The sequence below is a fragment of the Pristiophorus japonicus genome, chromosome 20, assembly GCF_044704955.1.
Source record: "Pristiophorus japonicus isolate sPriJap1 chromosome 20, sPriJap1.hap1, whole genome shotgun sequence".
In the NCBI taxonomy this organism is placed as follows: Eukaryota; Metazoa; Chordata; class Chondrichthyes; family Pristiophoridae; genus Pristiophorus; species Pristiophorus japonicus.
Window position 1 is genome coordinate 94318832 of NC_091996.1, and position 23643 is coordinate 94342474.

Here is a 23643-nt window from a genome sequence, read left to right on the forward strand (position 1 = left end):
AATAACCTCAATTAAATTGCCTCTCAGCCTCCTCTGTTCCAAAGAAAACAACCCCAGCCTATCCAATCCAATCTAATCCTCTCTGCTAAGGGAAATAGGTCCGTCCTATCCACTCTATCTAGGCGTAATCTAAATGCAGACTCAACCGCGGGAAATTTAGCGTGACATTTTACGCAACTCGAGATGTCTGCCACATTTGTGGTGCTAAACTTGAATTTGCAATCTAAAATTTTCCATGTCTGCAGGGTATGGCATGGAAGAATCTCTGCTTCAGCTCGAGCTGTGCATATGAATTGCTAACTTTTGCACAAGTGCTTGAAGTGCAGCATTTCAGAAGCGTCTCCGGGACAAGCTTGCAACTTACGTTACACAACACTTGCATTTTACAGTGAGGGGGAAATGATTGTTCTGGAGTTGGTGTACTTGTCCCCTTTCCCGACTGAGATCCCAAGTTCCTGTTCATCAGCTCCCCTTAAAACTCACTTTTGTTCAGGCACAACGTACCATCAATCATCGGAATGAACTCACATTTTATGACTCAGTGGCCAGTGTGTTAATGAGAATTTTCAATTGTTGAAGGGGACTAAAAGGCTTATCTTTATTCCTCCCCACCTTAAAGGCTCTGCCTGTACTAGACTTTGCCCGCATCACTTGTAACAGTTCTGCAAAGAGTTACTAATATATTGAATTAAGATTGCTGGAAATCTCAGTGGGGTCAGGCAGCATCTGTGGAGAGAGACAGAGTCATCATCGTAGGCAGTCCCTCGAAATCGAGGAAGACTTGCTTCCACTCCCAAAGTGAGTTCTCTGGTGGCTGAACAGTCCAATACCCGAGCCACAGACTCTGTCAGACTCTGACAGACATTCGTGGAGGGAAGGGGTGGGTGGGGCTGGTTTGCCGCGTGCTCCTTCCGCTGCCTGCGCCTGATCTCTTCACGCTCTTTGCGTTGAGACTCGAAGAACTCAACGCCCTCCCGGATGCACTTTCTCCACCTCGGGCGGTCTTTGGCCAGGGTCTCCCAGGTGTCAGTGGTGATGTTGCACTTTACCAGGGAGGCTTTGAGGGACAGAGACAGAGTAAACATTTCGTGTCTGTGATCCTTCGTCAGAACTGGAAAAGTTCGAGCTGTGACAGATTCTTGAGCAAGTGCAGGGACACTGAAAGGGGGAGGGGAGGGAGAACAAACGGGAAGGTCTGTGATCGGGTGGAAGGCAGGAGAGATTTGAGAGACAAAAGGGATGATGGGTCAGATGGTAATGGGACAAGTTAGGAAACAAAAGATAAGTCTAGAGAGGGTGTGAATGGCGGAATAATTACCAGCTGCCGTAGGAAAAAGAGAAAAAAATAAAAATAAAAATGGGGGGGCGGGAGTTTCTGTGGAAAATAAAAAGGAGGAAAGGAGCAAAATCTGGGCAGTGGTTCTGGTCTGAAATTGTTGAACTCGATGTTGAGTCCAGGTTTTAAAGTGCCTAAACGAAAGATGAAGTGCTGTTCAGTGTAGGAGGCCGAGGATGGAGAGGTCAGAGTGCGAGTGGGGCCGGGAATTAAAGTGACAGGCGACCGGAAGCTCGGGGTCACGCTCTCGGATTGAACGCAGGTGCTCCGCGAAGCGCTCTCCCAATCTACGCTTGGTCTCCGCAATGTAGAGGAGGCCACACCGTGAGCAATGAATACAGTATACTAAATTGAGAGAAGTACAAGTAAATCGCTGTATATATTGAATGGACAGCCGGGTTGGCAAAGAGACAGATGGATGCTGTGACGAGGGTGAATGCTGGATTTTCAGGAAATCGATATGTGCTGAGTTTCTGTTTGCCAAATACCGAGTACAAATTCCCGTCCCCAATAAGACTCAGCCCACTGAGCCAAGTCCAGTAAGGGCAGACAGGTTGACAAGAGCTGAGGCTTAGGGACATGAAGTGCGTACAGTGCAAGTCGCCAGTGTTTGGTGTACATCCATAGCCCTTAATCTGAATGGAGTAAGACACAAAGCTCGCTTTCTCTTTTCTTTCACCAACATTTCTTTTCCCAAATGAACTCAACTCACAAAATGGGACAAAATAATACTTTTTTCATATAAGAACATAAGAATTAGGAACAGGAGTAGGCCATCTAGCCCCTCGAGCCTGCTCCGCCATTCAACAAGATCATGGCTGATCAGCTCCACTTACCCGCCCGCTCCCCATAACCGTTAATCCCCTTATTTGTAAAAAATCTATCTATCAGACGTCAAAAGCTATGTTGCTTACCTCCAATCCCCATTTCAGGTCAGGGCGCCACACTGGTTTCAGGGCCGCTGCTCTTCCTCTTATACCCCCAACCTGCAGCGGGTGCTTCCTCGCAGGCCCGGGAGAGGCGAGAGTTCAGGGCCCAGAAGAGGCGAGGGCCCAGGGGCAGCACGGGCCAGCCCACACTGCGATGTGTGCGCGCACTCGGCCCGTGCAGCAGAGCAGGTCACCAGTCGTCCTGGTTAACCTTTGCCACTGGATAAAGACCTAGCTCTGTCAAGCCCGTGTGGTGGCTGGTGTGCAACGGTCACCCCACGTTAAAAAAATCCACGCACAGGCATCTTCCACCCTTCAGGATGTAGTTCGGGATCTGGAATACTAGGTTCTTCATTGAAACACCTGTGAACTCATCCCTTTTTGGTGTGGAAGCAAATCATCCTCGCTTCGAGGGACTGCCTAAGAAGAAGACATCCATAACATCAATGAGGCACATTAATTGGTCTCTCATTCCTGTGCCCTGGGAATCTATGGACCTGCCCAGCTCGGCTATTAAACGAACAGGTCCGCACAGAGGGCTGACTCTGTTACAAGCTTCCATCACCATCTTGGAGGCTTAGCGCCCCTCTAGAAAGAAAAGAAAGACTTGCATTTATAGAGCACCTTTCACGATCACCGAACGTCTCAAAGCGCTTTACAACCAATTAAGTACTTTTTTTGGAGTGTAGTCACTGTTGTCATCTGGGAAACGCAGCAACCAATCTGCGCACAGCAAGCTCCCACAAACTGCAATGTGATAATGACCAAGATCATCTGTTTTTGTTTTGTTGATTGAGGGGTAAATATTGGCACCAGAACACCGGGGATAACTCCCCTGCTCTTCTTTGAAATAGTGGCCATGGGATCTTTTCCATCCGCCTGAGAGGGCAGACAGGGCCTCGGTTTAACCGAAAGACGGCACCTCCAACAGTGCAGCGCTCCTTCAGTACTGCCCTTCCAACAGTGCGGCGTTCCCGCAGTACTGCCCCTCCGACAGTGCGATGCTCCCTCAGTACTGCCCCTCCGACAGTGCGGCGCTCCCTCAGTACCACCCCTCTGACAGTGCGGCGCTCCCTCAGTACTGACCCTCCGACAGTGCGGCACTTGTTCAGCACTGCCCTTCCGACAGTTCAGCACTCCCTCAGTACTGCCCCTCCGACAGTGCAGCACTCCCTCAGTACTGCCCCTCCGACACTGTAGCACTCCCTCAGTACTGCCCTTCCGACAGTGCGGCGTTCCCTCAGTACTGCCCCACTGACAGTGCGGCGCTCCCTCAGTACTGCCCCTCCGACAGTGCGGCTCCTCCTCAGTACCACCCCTCCGACAGTGCGGCTCTCCCTCAGTACTGACCCTCCGATAGTGCGGCACTCCCTCAGTACTGCCCCTCCGACAGTGCGGCGCTCCCTCAGTACTGCCCCTCCAACAGCGCGGCGTTCCCTCAGTACTGCCCCTCCGACAGTGCGGCGCTCCCTCAGTATTGCCCCTCCGACAGTGCGGCGCTCCCTCAGCACTGCACTGGGAGTGTCAGCCTAGATTTATGTGCTCGAGTCCCTGGAGTGGGACTTGAACCCACAGGGGCCTAAATTGTCCCTTTCAACATTACAACAGTGACTACACTCCAAAAGTACTTCATTGGCTGAAAAGCGCTTTGAGACATCCGGAGGTCGTGCAAGGTGCTATGTAAATCCAAATCTTTGTTTCTGTTCTTTCTTCCCTTAAGGCTGATTACTGCCGGAAATTGGCAGCCAAGCTGCGGAGTGAAATGGCCGCCATTTTGAGCATTCTGCTCCCGCGGCCCCCCACTACCCTCCGCTGCTGCCGAGCCATCCTAAGTGCCGATGTTCCCCCCGCTCCCGATCGTGAAAATCTTGCTCCCGCCGCTCATTGCCACAGCTTTTTCTGCCGGAGCACTGTGCTTGGGAGTGCTTCTGAAATGGTGCTGCGGCTCCTGTTAAAGGGGAGGGCGCACTGCCGTGGCCGCCATCTTAATTTTTTGGGCCGGCCGACTGCCATGTTGGGCCGACAATTAACCAACCGGGTTCGGCCGGGCCACCAACAGGCAGCCTGGTACATACCCCCCTCTCGGGTGCCAGGCCGCTGGCCCGGCCGAAACCTTCCCTAGTGGCCCAGTGGACCGAACATAAAGAATGGCAGCGGCTCTCCCCTTTAAGTGAAGGGTGAGACGGGTGACACGCAGGGCCACGCTGATGACCGACAGCGGCGGACACTCCAACCGCCCCCAACCTCCGCCCCTCGAGACTGCAAACGTCCGCTCACCGCCGCACTTCGCCCCCATTATGACCTTATGACAAACTTCCGGGCCGCTGGGAAAAGAAGCCAAAGAGCGGAATTTTGCTCAAGAGGCCACCGTATCCACCGCGCCGGTAAAAACAACAAAAACACGGTAGGTGCGCCGTGCTTACCCCGGTGGGAAATTTCAGCCCCACAACCTCCTGACTCAGAGGCGAGTGTGCTGCCCACTGAGCCACGGCTAACTGGATAGGATGCTCACTAGTTGGTCTCCTTACCTAAGGAACGATATACTTGCCATGGAGGGAGTGCAACGAAGGTTCACCAGACTGATTCCTGGGATGGGGGGATTGTCCTATGAGGAGAGACTGAGCAGATTGGGCCGATATTCTCCAGAGTTTAGAAGACTGAGAGGTGATCGCCCTGAAACATAAAAAATTCTTACAGGGTAGATGCAGGGAGGGTGTTTCCTCTGGCTGAGGAGTCTAGAACCAGGGGTCACAGTCTCAGGATAAGGGGTCGGCCATTTAGGACAAATGAGGAGGAATTTCTTCACTCAGAGGTTGGTGAATGTTTGGAATTCTCTGCCCCAGAGGGCTGTGGAGGCTTAGTCTTTGAGTATATTCAAGACAGAGTTGGATAGATTTTTGGATGCAAAGAGAATTAAGGATATGGGCACAGTACAGGAATAGAATCGTAGAAATTTACAGCATGGAAGAATGCCATTTTGGCCCATCGTGTCTGCGCCGGCTGACAGAGAGCTGTCCAGCCTAATCCCACTTTCCAGTTCACGGTCCGAATCCATTGCCATAACTATACCCGCAGCATGAGCATTACCCAAATGGATCCTGATGATAGGTCATCGACCATAAATGTGAACTCCATTTCTCGTTCCACAAATGCCGCCTGAGTATTTTAAGCATTTTCTGTTTTTAGGTGTCAATTGTGGCTCAGTGGGTAACACTCTCACTGCTGAGTCAGAAGGTTCTGGGTTCAAGTCCCATTCCAGAGACGTAAGCACAAAAATCCAGGCCGACACTCCAGAGCAGTACTGAGGGAGCACCACACTGTCGGAGGGGCAGTACTGAGGGAGCGCCACACTGTCGGAGGGGCAGTACTGAGGGAGCGCCAGATTGTCGGAGGGGCAGTACTGAGGGAGCGCCGCACTGTCGGAGGGGCGGTACTGAGGGAGCGCGGCACTGTTGGAGTGACGGTATGGAGGGAGCGCCGCACTGTTGGATGGATGGTACTGAGGGAGCGCTGCACTGTCAGAGGGGCGGTACTGAGGGAGCGCCGCATTGTCGGAGGGACAATACGGAGGGAGTGCCGCACTTTCGGAGAGGCAGAACTGAGGGAGCGCCGCACTGTCGGAGGGCTAGTACTGAGAGAGCGCCGCACGGTCGGAAGGGTAGTACTGAGGGAGCGCCACACTGTCGGAGGGGTAGTACTGAGGGAGCGTCGCACTGTCGGAGGGACAGTACGGAGGGAGCGCCGCACTGTTGGAGGGGTAGTACTGAGGGAGCGCCGCACTGTCGGAAGGGCCGTCATTCGGATGAGACGTCAAACCAAAGGCCCCGTCTGATGTGTCAGGTGGACGTAAAAGAGCCTGTGTTCCCTATTTTGAAGAAGAGCTGGGGGAGGTCCTGGGCCAATACGTATCCCTCAATCGACAAGACTTAGACAATCCAGGTGATTATCACGTTGCTGTTTGCGGGAGCTTGCTGTGCGCAAATTGGCCTACACTGCAACAGTGCTTGATTGGCCATAAAGCACCTTGGGACGTCCTGAGGTGGCAATGGAAATAGCAGAGCTTTGAGTCTATTGGTGAGAGGAGGGGGAGGCCTGGGCTGCAAAGCTCGCAATGCTTTGTGTGGCAATGAATGGGACTTTGTGAGCGAGATGTGCCAGACACGTGTGGAGAGAGATGGTGGGGGAACAATAGCCATTTGTTGCTGCAAATGGAGAGGAGGAGGGGTGGGTTAAAACCTGGGGAATATTTTAATCTCCCTGTCTCCCCAACAAATAAAAACTTTAATATCAAAAAAAATAAGGTTCAAAGAAAAATTAATGATTGTGTGTGTGCAATTGTTGAATGGGACCGGAAGTGGTCTGGTGCCCGACGTCACCGGGGGGAGTGGGCGGGGTCTCTTGACGCAGTGGAGAGCGGGTGACGGCGGCCAAACGCGGTGACGTCACGCGCGGGGGGGGGGAGAGCCTGGCGGACCGGCGTCGACGTCACGCGGCGAGCGAGTCGGGTGACGTTGCGCGACGACAGCCCCACTCGCGCGCACCCGCCTTTCGTCGTGGATTGACCAACCAGCGGCGGCGGCCGCGGCGGCTCGGCCAATGGGAGGGCGGAGGAGGTGGGGCCAAGGTAACGGCAGGGGGGGGGAGGAGGAGGAGGAGCTCGGCTCGGCGCTGCAGCCCCGCAGGCAAAGGGGGAGGGGAGCGGGGGGCCGGCCCCTATAAAAGGCGAGGCGAGCGGCACGGCGGTTCTCTCTCGGCTCCGACAAAGGACGCGGGCGGCGAGCTTTTTAAACGGCGGAACACAACAACAACAAAAAAAACAATTTAAATACAATACGATGTCGGAAGACGGCGCGGAATACAGGTACGCGAAGCGGCGGGAAGGGAATGTGTGAGGGCTGCGATGGAAATTAAACAATGAGCGATTGTAAAACGCTGAGGAGGGCGGGCGGCTGAGCCCGGGTTGTCCACAAAATGGCCGCCCGGCGAGGCACGGCGTGAGCGAGCGCTGCCCGGGGCTCTTTTATAACCATTTTTTTTTCTTCGTTAGTTTTAAAACCGCTTTTTTTTTTTGGTGGTAAATTAATAAAAATGAAGAGGAGAAAGAAGCGAGTGTGTGTTGGTTTTGGGTGCTGAGGAGAAGGCGACGCGGGAGGGGGGGGGAAAGACGGCCTTACCTCACTCGGCCTGCGGCGGCGGTTGGCGGACGGCCGTTATTTGTGCCCCCCCGCGCGCGCGGTTTTGAATCGGGGAGAACGCGCGCGCGGGGGGGGGGGGGGGGTTCGGGGCATTCGGAACATTCCAGGCGGTGAGAGGGTGGGTTCGGGCCAATCGGATCCTTTCGGCGCGCGAGTGTGTGGGGGTTCGGGCAACTCGGGAGTTCGGCCCGGCCAATAGAAGCCTTTCGGGGGGGGTTCGGGTCGGCGCGAAGGTTTCGGGCCAATCGGAACCTTTCGGGGGGGGTTCGGGTCGGCGAGAAGGTTTCGGGCCAATCGGAACCTTTCGGGGGGAGTTCGGGTCGGCGAGAAGGTTTCGGGACAATCGGAACCTTTCGGGAGGTTCGGGTCGGCGAGAAGGTTTCGGGCCAATCGGAACCTTTCGGGGGGGGTTCGGGTCGGCGCGAAGGTTTCGGGCCAATCGGAACCTTTCGGGGGGTTCGGGTCGGCGAGAAGGTTTCGGGCCAATCGGAACCTTTCGGGGGGTTCGGGTCGGCGGGAAGGTTTCGGGACAATCGGAACCTTTCGGGGGGGGGTTCGGGTCGGCGCGAAGGTTTCGGGCCAATCGGAACCTTTCGGGGGGTTCGGGTAGGCGAGAAGGTTTCGGGCCAATCGGAACCTTTCGGGGGGGGTTCGGGTCGGCGCGAAAGTTTCGGGCCAATCGGAACCTTTCGGGTCGACGAGAAGGTTTCGGGCCAATCGGAACCTTTCGGGGGTCCGCGTCGGCGACCATGTTCGGCCATTGGAAGGGGGCGGCGGAAGACGTTCTGTTCCCCCCCCCAACCTTCGGGGGTTCGGGTCCGCGAGTGACGTCGGGCCGATCGGAGCCTTTCGGGGGATGTTTCGGGTTTCCGAACCTTCGGGGCTTCGGACTGTTGGAAAACGGAGTGTCGGCGGCGAGAACATCTTGAGATTAAGGGGGGGGCGGGGAAAATAGAAGAAACTAATCGCTATTAAATCGGTTCTTTTCCATGTGTGTGGATATAAAATGGCTTCTGCGGAGGAAATGTTGGGGGGGGGGGAGACACCGCATGGTGTGGGGAGAGGGGGGTTTAACAGGAAACGCCGGCCCCATGTGCGCAGGCGTTCTCCCCTCCCCCATTCTCCTCGGCCGCCGCGCCACGTTTTTTCCCCTCTCCCTCCTTGTGCGCGTGCGCCGGCTGGGCCTCACGCCCTTGGTGGGTTTTTTATGCGCAATCGGCTCCGCGCAGCTGCAGGCAACGCATGTGCGCTCCCCTCTTTTTCTCTCTCCCCCCCCCCCCCCCCCCCCCATCTCTCTCCAGGGAGGCAGGAAGCGGCTTTTTGATTGGCTGGCTGCTCAGTGTGGGGGGGGGGGGGGGTTGAATTTTAAATGGAGGGGGGGGGGGGGGGCTTGTTTAAAGGGGGAGGTTATTCTTGATTTCCCTGGTGGTGAGGGGAATTTGCACCCATCATTCTCTGTGAGCTGCCATTGTCTGTCTGCCCCTGTACTGAGCCAGAAATATGCGTTTTAACCCTTTTCCCCTCTCTGCCCCATTTATTCTGTTATAAATCCTTTCTTAAACCCTTTTTTGGCAAGCCTGTATTTTTATGCTGGAGGCTGCGGTGCCGGCCTGATGTGCCGCAGCATCGCAATTGCAACGCTGTGTAGCCAGCCGGCCGTTTCCCTGTAACGTCTGCCCTACCAATGTGGAGCCCGGTTTCTGCGAAGGGGAAGTAATTTTGCTGTCCTCAGACAGTGTTACAGGCAAAGGATGTTGCACTGTAGCAACTGTTGGGGTCCCAGTGTGGGGGGAAAAATGACTTAAGCTAGATGATTTCTCATTGGCTGTTTTTTTTGTGGCATGCAGGGGTGAAAGCTAGCCTTGTTTTCAAAATTGAGTTTTTTAAAAAAAAAAATTGGGATTTGTTTCTAACCTTTTCTTTCTCTGATTTTTAGATCTAATGAACATGGCCCTGATGGAATGGAACCTGAAGGTGTTATTGAGGTAAGCCAGCTGAGTCCATGGATCATGAGTCGGTGTGCAGGTTTAAACTCCCGCACAGTTGGGAGCCAGTGTTGTAGCTGCTCGCTCCTTTCTGACTTCGTGAATTGGGCTTTCCACACATCTATCCCAGGAATATGCTGAGTGCTGGGTGTCACAGGACGTCCTGTTACACTTTCAGACTGGATTGGTGCCTATCTGCAGCTGAAGGGATGTCAAATCAATTCTGATGACATGGCACAGAAGGAGGCCATTCAGCCCATCCTGCCTGTGCTGGCTCTTTGGTAGAGTTCCAGTTAGTGCCACTTTTTCCCCCAAGGCCTTGTTTTTCCTGATTAGTAATGAGGAGGAATGCACTAATAGAGGAAGGCTGACAAAGGGGATAATTGGCATCCAAGAAACCTGCAGACAAGTTGTCTTGCAATGTTGGAACACTAGACTAGAGGTAAAAATTTGTTTTCAGAGCAGTACGTGAGTGAAGGATTGGCAGGAGGGGGGCGCAGGAGTGGCTATCTGTGCAGTCTTGGGTTTGGCTTAACATTTAGAATGTTTGCCTTTGCAGAGCAACTGGACTGAGATCGTGGATAACTTCGATGACATGAACCTGCGTGAGAACCTCCTTCGTGGAATCTACGCCTATGGTTTTGAGAAGCCATCTGCCATCCAGCAGCGAGCCATTCTTCCCTGCATCAGGGGTAGGCATTGCATTAAATATAAAGATAGCAACAACCCAAAAACCTTCCTGGCTGATCGAGGGTGGGTTTAGGTAGGATTTTGTCAGGAAACTGGTGGAAGACATCAGGCACATTTAAAATGCTAGCGAGCACAGTGAGGTTGAGCATGGTTATGCAGAGGCATCATTTCTCCTGTTGAAGAATTTACCAGCGTGATGTCGACATTGGAATATTTCTTGCCTTTAGGTGAGATTTGAGCTTTGCGTTTAATCTCTATCCCCGGTCACTGGGCAAGGGGGTGCCTTTAATGTGGTATCACTTCTTAAATCTGACTTGGGGTATAGTAATTAGCCCATGTTCATCCCAGCATATTCTGTCTGTGAATCTATGCTGGTTCATGCTATGGACACATGATTTTGTATGGCCTGTGTAAACTGTTCCTGATGGTGTAATGCTGATGACAGTCTGACTGAGAATAGGGGTAATGCATGTCAGATAATGGAGCTTCCCTTGGTGATGGAGCTGCTTGTATAAATCGGCATTCACGATTGGTGCAATCTCAATCTCCCTCCCTAATTGTAGATTGGTACCATTGAATACCAGACAATAACTTGCTGTCACTGATTTTTCTCACCTAGAGTATGATGTCATTGCCCAGGCGCAGTCTGGGACGGGTAAGACGGCCACATTTGCCATTTCTATCTTGCAGCAGCTGGATGTGGCCCTGAAGGAGACCCAGGCCTTGGTGCTGGCACCAACTCGGGAGTTGGCTCTGCAGGTAAGAGTACTTCAGTTTAAATAAAAAATAAATCTGCTTGCTATCTTGTTCCAGGCTGGATTGTTACTGATTGAGGCTCCTGGCTAATCATTTTTGTCTCCTTTAGATTCAGAAGGTCATTGTGGCTCTGGGAGACTACATGGGCGGCACCTGCTTCTCCTGCATCGGCGGTACCAGTATCCGATCTGACATGCAGAAGTTTCAGCTCGAGGCTCCGCATATTGTGGTTGGGACCCCCGGCCGTGTGTTCGATATGATGAACCGCCAGCATCTTTGTAAGTACCCTAAGGGAAAGATTTGAACTTCAGGGCCTCAGCCAAAATTACCGTGCTAAAAGACCAATACATCCCAAAGTGCTTCACAGCTAAGCTAACAGGTTCCTCTGATGTTTGCTGGGCAAATGCAGCTGCCTATTTGCACTAAACAGTCCCACAAGCAGCGGATGCGATAAGTAGTTGATCTGGTTTTGAGAGGGTGCATGTTGCCAGGACCAGATTAGTGCCACCGATTCTGTGTCTTGTATAGAGGCATCTCACCTGACAGACATACAGCACCTCTGACCACGCTGCACTGCACCCGATAGGCCAGTCGAGGTTCTGTGCTAATGTGGGTTGGTTTATTTTGGTAAACAGCCCCTGTTGCTAAGAAACAATCCAGTTTAACGGAGTTACTTTTTGTTTTAGCTACAAGGTACATAAAGATGTTTGTGTTGGACGAAGCGGATGAGATGTTGAGCAGAGGGTTCAAGGACCAGATCTATGAAATATTCCAGAAACTCAACACTTCCATCCAGGTATAGCTGGTGTTTGCTATAAGCAGTGTCTCCAGTTTTTGCCTTTTGTGGGCCACGTGCAAAGTTTAAATCCATTTTGCTTAAATAAATCATGAACGGTCGTTCTGACACCCAGCTTCTCTCCTCCACTTGTGTTGACCCCTGCTTGGTGTCTTAAATTGTCAGATTGTTTGTCTGACATCCAGTACTGGTTGAGCAGAAATTTTCTCCCAATTAAATATTGGGAAGACGGAAGCCTTTATCTGGTTCCCACCACAAACTGTTCCCTAACTACCGACTCCATCCCTCTCCCTAGCATCAATCTGAGGGTGAACAAGACTGTTTGTGACCTAGGTGTCATATTTGACCCTGAAATAAGTTTCCAGCCACGTATCCGCAGCATAACTAAAACCACTTGTTTTTCATGCCTTTTTGTTACCTCTGGACTTGACTTCTCCAACGCACTCCTGGCAGGCCTCCCACAGTCTACCCTATGTAAACTTGAGGTCATTCATTAGGATTCATTTGACCGGGTTCAAGGAGTAATCCTGTTTACAGGCATTGTATTGTATTCCGATGAAGGGAATTGTCCTTTGCAAGTATCCCGCTGAAGACGAGAGCTTTGGTTAAATCTGATGTTCTCCTCGGTGACAGTTGGATTTGTTGGGACACAGATTAAAGCCCACCCATTAAAATAGGAGAAGTGGACCTCTTTCTTAATGTCCGGTACTTTTACCTGTAGATGTGGTGGCACAGACTCCCAATGCACAGTGTGCAGACAGACTAATCTGAATTCCAAATCCCTCTAACTGTTGCCCTTTTACACAGGTGGTTCTGCTGTCTGCGACAATGCCTTCTGATGTGCTGGAAGTGACCAAGAAGTTCATGCGTGAGCCAATTCGCATTCTTGTGAAGAAAGAGGAATTGACGCTGGAGGGTATCCGACAGTTCTACATTAATGTGGAGCGAGAGGTGAGGTGCTGTGGGGGTGTTCTCCTCAAATATGGAGAAGGGGAGATAACCAACTCCAGCCATGTATAAGCGGTGTATAAAAAGTGGCACAATCGCTATTTTAAACCTTGTCGCTGAGGAGCTTCTATTGTGTCCAGTGAGCTGTTTATTTCTGTGGGCTTGGTGCTACATTGGATGTCAGCTCGTTGGTAGAGACAACCTGCACTCCACTGTGCTTTACCACTTGTGGATTTGCACAACTTTATTGCAGTTGACAGATTGTCAAATAGGATGCTGTGACACTGGTTGGGATTGCAAATGCAGTCGTGTTGAATTGCAGTAACGTGCGCGCGTGTTTAAAATATCTTGCCATCTGTTTCTCCCTAGGAGTGGAAGCTGGACACTTTGTGTGATCTGTATGAGACGCTCACCATCACTCAGGCTGTTATCTTCATTAATACCAGGAGAAAGGTGGACTGGCTGACTGAGAAGATGCTTGCGAGAGATTTCACCGTTTCTGCGCTGGTAAGGATCACTGCAAGACTCCAGAGAGCCTTTGTTTTCCGTGAAGGCCACTTGTACTTTACCGGATTTGGGCTTTTTGGTAGAATAGTGGGCTGCACTCCACAGTGGATTATGGATTTAGCCCAAGTTCGCTACTTACCACGCAGCCAACAGTGCTTTTATAATATGTTTAATTACAAATGCCTCACGTTACACAGTCCACCAGCATTCTGAATAAACCATGGGAGTGCGTTGCCATTTGTGGGTCTGCAGTTAGTCCTCGCTCACATTAGTGTCGACAGTTGAGGAATATAGTGGACTCAATGCAATTATCATTGGGCTACAGTACTGTACATTGACTTATTGCACTTGGTGCCTGGCATTGTTAAATGATGCAATGTACTTAAAATATTTCCCTTCACATGTTGTATATAAAAGCAAGTTAGAAGAAATATTATCGGGTGGCATGACTAAATCTGAGTGCAGTCGCCTTAATGAGGGGTTTGCTAGTTCCTGCTCTAATTTGACCCGTGCATTGTAGAGGGAACTGCCCTACTCAGTGCTGCATTACTTACTCATTGTGAACTAATGATGCATGCATTTTGTTACAGCACGGTGACATGGAACAGAAGGAGAGAGATCTCATTATGAGAGAGTTCCGATCTGGATCCAGCCGTGTTCTTATTACTACTGACTTGCTGGTGAGTTGAAACTTGTAATTCACACTAAACTGTTACATAACCTTGTGCAAGTGGTTGCTCCCATCCCCAAATGGGGGCTTGAACAGTTAATGTAGCAATTGCTTGGTGTTGTGGTGACATTTTACAGCTAGTACGCCACCATCTGCAGGATTCCAGAGAGCCTTTGTTTTCCGTGAAGGCCAATTATACTTTACTGGATTTGGGCTTTTTTGGTAGAATAGTGGGCTGCACTCCACAGTGGATTATGGATTTAGCCCGAGTTCACTACTTATCACGCAGCCAACAGTGCTTTTATAACCATCTTTAATGGGTGGTGCTCCTTGTACAACTCTTTTTGGGGAGTACAAAATAACATTAGATTGAGTGCCCCCCGATCTGGGCCCTCTTTTTTTTGTTGAGTGCTCCTTGTACAACTATAATACCAAATGGCCAGGTGGCTCCCTGAGGATTTGGGAATTTAGTATAATTTGCTTCGGCATAGAAAATAGGTGCAAGTAGGCCATTCGGCCCTTCGAGCCTGCACCACCATTCAATATGATCATTGCTGATCATGCAACTTCAGTGCCCCATTCCTGCTTTCTCTCCATACCCCTTGATCCCTTTAGCTGTAAGGGCCACATCTAACTCCCTTTTCAATATATCTAACGAATTGACTTTCTGTGGTAGAGAATTCCACAGGTTCGCAATTCTGAGTGAAGAAATTTCTTTGTTTCGGTCCTAAATGGCTTACCCTTTATTCTTAGACTGACCCCTGGTTCTGGACTTCCCCAACATTGGGAACATTCTTCCTGCATCTAATCTGTCCAATCCCATCAGAATTTTGTGTTTGAGATCCCTCACAATCTTAATTCCAGTGAATATAAGTCTAGTTGAACCAGTCTTTGTCAGTCCTGCCATCCTGGGAATAAATTTGATTCAAATATAAAGGAGGGAACTGTACAGTTAATGCATGGCTGGAATATTGCCATAGCCACTTGTGACTGGTCAATGAGGCTTGTGGCTTCACTTACTGATTTGAGATTACAGGGTGGGCTGTTCTGGGAAAGCTGCTTTCCTTGTTGCTCATCATAGGCAGTCTCGGAAGACTTGCTTCCACTCTTTTATTAAATAAAAAAAATTTTTAAAAAAGTTCTTAAGTGACTGAACAATATGGGAATTAAGTCTGTCACAGCTGGGACAGATGGTTGAAAGCAAGGGTGCCTGCGCTTGGTTTCTGCATGCTCTCGGCGATGAGCCTTACTGCTGTCTGACTGCTAACTCAATGTGTGTTCTAGGCTCGTGGAATTGATGTGCAGCAGGTGTCCCTGGTTATCAACTACGATCTGCCTTCAAACCGTGAGAACTATATTCATAGGTGAGTAGCGAGCCCCCCTAATCCATAGTTGGCTAGTTTATCTGCTTGCGTGCACCAGCCGCGAGTCCTTGCAGCAAAACGCTCCTGTTGACCATGTCCTCACTCCCTTGCCCCTGCAGAATTGGCCGTGGAGGCCGCTTTGGACGTAAAGGGGTTGCCATAAACCTGATCACTGAGGAGGACAGGCGGACGCTCCGTGACATTGAGTCGTTCTACAACACTACTGTGGATGAGATGCCGATGAATGTGGCTGACCTGATCTAATTTGGTTTATTTTGCGAACCTGTGATTGAGGCTGTGAATGCTGACTTTACTTGCAATCACAGATTATTTTCTTTTTTAAAAAAAACTCAGTGTTTGAGTGTCGCCTGGATGCTCAGAACTGATCATATTGCGTACAACACTGTTGGTGGTCAGCTTGCTTTTGGAAGCATTCCTCGTCCTTCCTCCTTGAAAGGTTCCGACTGGCAATGGGGTGGGGCAAGAAAATACTTATAGGGTCATTAAAAATTCTGGGTAAGTACTTTTTCAGGCCCAGTCTTCTCTTAGATTTAGTAGCATTAGATATCTTTCATCATGTAACCATGTACTTGCGGACCCGAAAGTATCACCGATGTTTGAAGTCTGCCAACTACGTGAAACCAGCTTACTTCAGGATAATGTTTTAGGATTCGGAGTGGAGTGTGGGCTAGCATTCTTGGGATGTGTGCTAATCACGGACAGAGAACGTGTACAAATCTTGCATTGTCTGTATAGTATTTATTAAATGCTGTTCAATAAATTTGTATTTGTTTACGTGCATTGTCCTGGGAATCTTCAATGGTCTCAATAACTTTGTGCTTTGGAACAGGGCAGGGACTGACTCGGTTGCGGTTGTCTGGGATTTCCCAGAATGAGGGGGGAGGGGGGGCTGACCCTTTCTTATGACGCCGGTGCGGAGAGCTCTCGCTCGATGCCTGTTGATGGTGTGGGCTGTACTTTCGTCGCTCCTCGCTGTGCTGGAGTTCCAGACTAGTATGTCCAGGGCCTGTTCGTGGGCTTTTTTCCCCCTCCTATTAATGCCCCCAAAGTACAGCAAGTTGTTGAGCTCACCCTTGTGTTGCTGCAGAGTAGCGTCCTGTGTCTTGTGTTCTCGTGCATCTGGCTTTGGATGTTGCACTTTATAAAGTCATGTATTATTGAACATTAAACTTGGTAAAAGACTCACCCAACGATGTTTGGTTACGTTATTTTGCAAACCACTTTGCTTCTGCCGGACTCTGCCCGAGAGGTCTTGCACAGTGTGAGGGAATCTCCTTTTGGAGCAAGGCACTTCAGTGTCTAGGAGTCGAATATTGGAAAATAAACAAGGTATGTGAAGGACCCCTTTTAACCAAAATAAACGAGGTGTTGTGGGCTCGAGTCTCATTCCAAGGCTTTCAGTGCATAATTTTGGCTGGCATTCCTGTGCTGCACTGGAGATGTTGGACTGAGGCCCAGTCTGCCAGCTTGTTTGGATGCTACAGATCATGGTTCTATGTTATAAATAGCACAGGTTTACAGGGATGGTGTATGTAATTGGCAAAGGGATAGGAAGTGGAGTAGTGGTGAGTGGATGGTTTTCCTGATGGGAAGGAATTACGCAGCAGGGTCCCCCCAGGGATTGGTATTGGGGCTATTTTGTGTATTGGGCATAGGCCTTGGAAGGTATAAAGGCATTTTATCATGGATGAGGGACTTCAGTTATGTGGAGAGGGGATGGTCCTCAGCAGAGAAAGCTTTGGGGTGACCTAGTCTAGTATTCAAAATGGAGGCAAGAGCTAACACAACAGGCTGAACTAAATGTTGGCCTCTGCTGTAATCTGATAAATCTTACGTGAAACTTTTAATGAAAGTCTTGAAGTCCCTATAAAGTACACTGGGTGTTGCAGTCCTTGTTTCAATTTTTTTCCTGGCATGTTAAGTATATTCTCTTCTCTTCCTCTAGAATCACAATCCTTACAGCAGAGTAGGAAGCCATTTGGCCTGTCGAGCCCATGCCAGCTCTCCATAAGTTAGTCCCACTCCCTGGCCCTTCAGCTACTTGCCTAATACCCTTTGGAGGCTGCAATTGAATTGCTGCCTTTTGTTATACCAATCTCAAATCTGTGTTCTGCATTGGCAAAAGGGTGGGGAACCAAATAGTCTTATCTGCTGTCAAACCCCATATTTTTGAACATCTATCCAATTCAGAATGGCAGGCAGTGAGTAGTAGGGTGCCAACTCTTTACAATATACATGAATGATTTGGATGAGGAATTGAATGTAATATATTGTAGATGTTGCAGATGACACTAAGTTGGGGTGGTGGTGTGAGCTGTGAGGAGGATTGAAGGCTGCGGGGTGACTTGGACAGGTTAGGTGAGTGGGCAAATGCATGGCAGATGCAATATAATGTGGATAAATGTGAGGTTATCCACTTTGGCAAAAATACAAAGGCAGAATATCTGAATGGCAGTAGATTAGGAAAAGGGGAGGTACAAGACGACCTGGGTGTCATGGTACATCAGTCATTGAAAGTTGGCATGCAGGTACAGCAGGCAGTGAAGAAGGCAAATTGTATGTTTGCCTTCATAGCTAGGGGATTTGAGTATAGGAGCAGGGAGGTCTTACTGCAGTTGTACAGGGCCTTGGTGGGGCCTCACCTGGAATATTGTGTTCAGTTTTGGCCTCCTAATCTGAGGAAGGATGTTGCTATTGAGGGAGTACAGTGAAGGTTCACCGGACTGATTCCTGGGATGGCAGGACTGACATGAGGAGAGACTGGATTGACTAGGCTTATAGTCACTGGAATTTAGAAGAATGAGGGGATCTCCTAGAAACATAAATTTTGATGGGATTGGACAGGTTAGAAGCAGGAAGAATGTTCCTGATGGAAGTCCAGGACCAGGGGTCAGTCTAAGGATAAGGGTAAGCCATTTAGGACTGAGATGAGAAACTTCTTCACTCCAGAGTTGTGAGCATGTGGAAATCTCCACCAGAGTTGTTGCCAGTTAAATATATTCAAAAGGGAGTTAGATGTGGCCCTTACAACTAAAGGGATCAAGGGGCATGGAGAGAAAGCAGGAAATGGTACTGAGGGAATGATCAGCCATGATATTGAATGGTGGTGTAGGCTCAAATGGCCAACTCCACCTATTTTCTATGTTTCTATCTTTTCTGCTCTTTGGACAACGCAGGTTCTCCAGTCTATCCATGTAACTGAAGGGTTATGAAGTCCTCATCTGGTATTTTTATAAAACTTGCACCCTCCAAGGCCTTCACATTCTTAGTGAGGTGCCCAGAATTAGACAATACTCTGGCTGAACCAGTGGTTCGTTCAAACTTCCTTGCTTTTGTACTCTGCTTCTATTTATGAAGCCCAGGATCCAATAAGCTGTTTTAACTGCTTTCTCAACCTGCCCTGCCACTTTCAACAATGTGTGCACATATACCCCCAAGTCTCTGTTCATGCACCCCCTTTAGAATTGTACCCTTTAGTTTATATTGCTCTCCTTCCTGCCTGCAAAATGTATCACTGCACTCTTGTGTTAAATTTCATCTGCCATGTGTCCACCCATTCCACCAGCCTGTGTCTTCATATCCTCACTTTACAAAACTTGAAGTATAGTATTTTGAAATTGTGCCCTGTCCACCCAAGTCCAAATAATTAATGTACATCAAGAAAAGCCAGGGGTCTTGGTACTGACCCCTACTTGCCATTTCCTTATTTTCATTTGCAATATTACCAATATCTGTTTTAAGGACCACATTTAATACAATTATAAAGACCCTGATAATCCTTGCCAGTTTCTCCTTGTACAGTTTTTGCTGTTCTATCTCTGGATCTATATTAGCTGTTGCACTTTGGTAGGCCCTTTAGTTTTGCTATTTCTCGTTAACCATGGCTGTTTGTGCTAAGTAGAGCCCTTGCTGGTCTTGTATTAAAGGAAACGGTGTTGAAAGAATTTAGCTTAAGTTTGCAGCTGGCTTGACATTGAAAAAAACACACAGTTGGAACAAAATTATGGGGAACGGTGCTGCTGCTGGGTCACCCAATGACAGTTTTAACTAGTTTGTTGTCAGTGTCTCATCCTCGCTATAACAAAATCTAGAAATGTAGTACCTGTTAGGTTTGAAAAAGAAATGCAACATTGAATTAGATCATATGATCACTGTTAAATAAATCCTCCCTTGCTGTGTTTATGTCTGACTCATTACTCAATCTCGTATCGCCTGCTCTCTAGAACAATTAATACATTCTGCTTTTTCCCTAAAGTTAATGAGGTGATCTCATTGAAACATACAAACTTCTTTATAGGGTAGATGCAGGGAGTCCTTCCTCTGACTGGAGAGCCTAGAACCAGGGGCCAGAGTCTCCGAATAAGGGGTCAGCCATTTAGACTGAAGGGAAATTTCTTCACCCAGAGAGTGGTTGGGGTCTGGAACTCACTGCCTGAAAGGGTGGTAGAGGCAGAAACCCTCACTGCATTTAAAAAGTACTTGGATGTGCACATGAAGTGCTGTAACCTACAGGGCTACGGACCCAGAGCTGCAAAGTGAGATTACGCCAGGTAGCTCTTTGTCAGCTGGCGCAGACACGATGGGCCGAAATGGCCTCCTTCAGTGCTGTAAATTTCTATGATTCCAACCCGGCCTGGTTTTTCTCCTCTGGGAGGGTGACATCAAGGATTGGGGGAAAAAATAACAAGCCAAGAAAAGTCTCTTCAGACTGACATTAGAATAACTGGATTGATGCTTAGAATTTGCTTGTTTTTGGTTTCCTGCGGATGTTAACATTGAAGGATTCGTTCCATGGTACAATGGCTAAAAGCAGTTTGAACAGTGCCAACATAACTGAACGGGCAGCTCCAAACATCTGAAGGCCAAGAATGGCCTGTCTTGACTCCAATCTTGGGAGGATAAGGACCGGAGAGCTGGGTCTTCAGGAACGATAAACAACTTGTATTTATATGGTGATTTTTAGCAGAGGGGAACAACCCAAGGCGCTTCACAGGAATAGTGAGATGAAAAAATTTGACACCAAGCCACATAAGTAGAAATTAGTGCAGGTGAGAGGTCGGTTTTAAGGAGCGTCTTGGAGGAAAAAGGTGGAGAGGTTTAGGGAGGGAGTTCCAGAGTTTGGGGCCCAGGCAACAGAAGGCACGGTCACCAATGATGGAGCGATTATAATCGGGGATGCTCAAGAGGGCAGAATTAGAGGAGCGCAGACATCTCTGGGTGTTGTGTGGCTGGAGGAGATTAGAGATTAACAACTTGGAAGAAGGGACCGAGTGTAACGTAGCCAGGTTTACTGACTATACAAAGATGGGAGGAAAAGCAATGTGTGAGGAGGACACAAAAAATCTGCAAAAGGACATGGGCTAAGTGAGTGGGCAAAAATTTTGCAGATGGAGTATAATGTTGGAAAGTGAGGTCATGCACTTTGGTAGAAAAAAAATCTTAAAGAGCAAGTTATATTTAAATGGAGAAAAAGTGCTGCAGTACAGCGGGACCTGGGGGTACTTGTGCATGAAACACGCAAGGATAGTATGCAGGTACAGCAAGTGATCAGGAAGGCCAATGGAATCTTGGCCTTCATTGTAAAGGGGTTGGAGTATAAAAGCAGGGAAGTCTTGCTACAGCTATATAAGGTATTGGTGAGGCCACACCTGGAATGCTGCGTGCAGTTTTGGTTTCCATATTTACGAAAGGATATACTTGCTTTGGAGGCAGTTCAGAGAAGGTTCACTAGATTGATTCTGGAGATGAGGGGGTTGACTTATGAGGAAAGGTTGAGGAGGTTGGGCCTCTACTCATTGGAATTCAAAAGAATGAGAGGTGATCTTATCGAAACGTATAAGATTATGAGGGGGCTTGACAAGGTGGATGCAGAGAGGATGTTTCCACTGATAGGGGAGACTAGAACTAGGGGGCATGATGAATAAGGGGCCGCCCATTTAAAACAGTTGAGGAATTTCTTCTGAGGGTTGTAAATCTGGAATAGTTTTTATGTAGATAGGGAGAGGCGAGGGCCACTCCAACTCTAGGTGGCGCTGATGACACTGACAACACTAATGGATACGGCAGCACGGTGGTAATGTTACCGGACCAGTAATCTAGAGTCCTGCCCTTATGATACGGAGACCTCAGTTCTAATCCCACTGCGGCAGCTGGGGAATTAAAATTTGGTACATTAAATAAATGAGTAAAAAGCTGGTACCAGGCTGTTTAAAAAAACATAATTAACTAGGCACTAGGGTTAATTTCAAGAGGGATAGAATTGCTGGATAGGGAAGTTATGCTAAACTTGTATCAAACCTTGGTTAGGCTACACTGCATACAGTTCTGGTTGCCATATTAGGAAAAGGATATTGAGGCACAGGAGAGGGTGCAGAGAAGATTTACAAGGATGATACCAAGAATGCGGGGTTATACATATCAGGAAAGGATGAACAGGCTGGGTCACTTTTGAAAAGAGAAGGCTAAGGGGTGACCTGATAGCGGTCCTTACAATGATGACAGGTTTTGGTAGTGTTCCCACTAGTTCCCTATAATTGCTATATAACCAGCCCTCTGTAACTTGAGTTTTTCCTGTGTCCATTTGCATATGCATTTTGGCTACTGCTTGAGACCTGAGCCATTCACTACTATTTCCATTCCTGCTTTTTCTTTTCTCACTTTCCCTTCCTGACCACTCTTGTCGTCATACCGCCTTTCATCTCTCCTCTCTCGGGATACTCTGCCCTCCCAAATCCCCACCTCAATCCTTCATTACTCTACAACCTTCCTACTCGCCTGCCGCCGTTCCAGGCTCAACTCCCTCGCAGACAGGCCTGCAGCTTCCCTCTGTGCCTCTCTCGGCATTCTAGGAAGGGCCCATCGAGCCTCTGGTCGCTGCCTCCTCACGAGCAGCGACCCCGACTGTCCCATCCTACTCTCTTGCTGCCCCAGCTTGTCCGTGGGTTTGCTAACCTTGCCAATCTCCTCCCCCTGTCCAACTCATCCCTCCCAAGCACTGATCCTATGGATACTGGCAGTGGATCAGCCATCACCGACCCTCTCCGCATCTCCTTCCAGAATGTCCGTTTGGTTGCGAACAAGGCCCCTAGAGCGGGTGGGGGAGGGTACTGTTACAATAAAACAGGGTGAGATAGTCAACCGGGGCTCAATAGCTAGCTCTCTCTGGCCTCTGAGCCAGAAGTTCGGGTGTTCGAGTCCCCACTCCAGAGACTCGAGCACCACAATCAGCAAAGTGATAATGAGCGGATTGCTTCATTTTTATGTTGTCTGAGAGCTAATTATTGGCCCAGGCAGTGCAGCACGTTCTCAGTATTGCCCCTCCGACAGTGCAGCACGCTCTCAGTACTGCCCCTCCGACAGTGCGGCGCTCCTTCAGTACTACCCCTCCGACAATGCGGCACTCCCTCAGTACTGACCCTCCAACAGTGCGGGGCTCCCTCGGTACTGCCCCTCCGACAGTGCGCCGCTCCCTCAGTACTGCCCCTCCGGCAGTGCAGTGCTCCCTCAGTACTGCCCCTCCGGCAGTGCGGCGCACCTCAGTACTGCCCCTCCGACAGTGCTCATCATCATAGGCAGCCCCTCGGAATCGAGGAACACTTGCTTCCACTCTTAAAGTGAGTTCTTTGATGGCTGAACAGTTCAATACGAGAGCCACAGTCCCTGTCACAGGTGAGACAGACAGTCGTTGAGGGAAGGGGTGGGTGGGACTGGTTTGCCGCACGCTTAATCTGCTGCCTGCGTTTGACCTCTTCACACTCTCAGCGACGAGACTCGAGGTGCTCAGCGCCCTCCCGGATGCACTTCCTCCACTTAGGGCGGTCTTTGGCCAGGGACTCCCAGGTGTCAGTGATGATGTCGCACTTTATCAGGGAGGCTTTGAGCGTGTCCTTGTAACATTTCTGGTGCCCACCTTTGGCTCGTTTGTCATGAAGGAGTTATAGAAATAGATAGAAATAGAAAATAGGTGCAGGAGTAGGCCATTCGGCCCTTCGAGCCTGCACCGCCATTCAATGAGTTCATGGCTGAACATGCAACTTCAGTACCCCATTCCTGCTTTCTTGACCCCCCTAGTAGTAAGGACTACATCTAACTCCTTTTTGAATATATTTAGTGAATTGGCCTCAACAACTTCCTGTGGTAGAGAATTACACAGGTTCACCACTCTCTGGGTGAAGAAGTTTCTCCTCATCTCTTATCCTTAGACTGTGACCCCTGGTTCTGGACTTCCCCAACATTGGGAACATTCTTCCTGCATCTAAGCTGCCTAAACCCGTCAGAATTTTAAACGTTTCTATGAGGTCCCCTCTCATTCTTCTGAACTCCAGTGAATACAAGCCCAGTTGATCCAGTCTTTCTTGATATGTCAGTCCCGCCATCCCGGGAATCAGTCTGGTGAACCTTTGCTGCACTCCCTCAATAGCAAGAATGTCCTTCCTCAAATTAGGAG

The 23643-nt window shown here is 49.4% G+C and overlaps 1 protein-coding gene and 1 long non-coding RNA gene across 2 annotated transcripts in view; one reads left to right on the forward strand and one right to left on the reverse strand.

Annotated features, from left to right (window-relative positions):
* Positions 1-7503, reverse strand: part of LOC139232703 (uncharacterized) — a 63063-nt gene extending 55560 nt beyond the window's left edge. Inside the window, exons 1-2 of the long non-coding RNA XR_011588076.1 lie at positions 7440-7503; positions 4794-4938 (exon numbers count right to left, since the gene is read on the reverse strand). This is a non-coding gene — a long non-coding RNA (uncharacterized lncRNA). The remainder of the gene's footprint in view (positions 1-4793; positions 4939-7439) is intronic.
* Positions 6995-16382, forward strand: LOC139232702 (eukaryotic initiation factor 4A-I-like). Its single transcript, XM_070863182.1, has 11 exons — positions 6995-7126; positions 9397-9445; positions 10005-10137; positions 10755-10894; positions 11001-11169; positions 11578-11687; positions 12495-12638; positions 13005-13142; positions 13733-13822; positions 15097-15176; positions 15296-16382. The coding sequence occupies exons 1-11, from the start codon at positions 7101-7103 to the stop codon at positions 15438-15440; spliced, it is 1224 nt and encodes a 407-aa protein (XP_070719283.1). The 5' UTR covers positions 6995-7100; the 3' UTR covers positions 15441-16382.
* The last annotated feature ends 7261 nt before the right edge of the window (positions 16383-23643 follow it).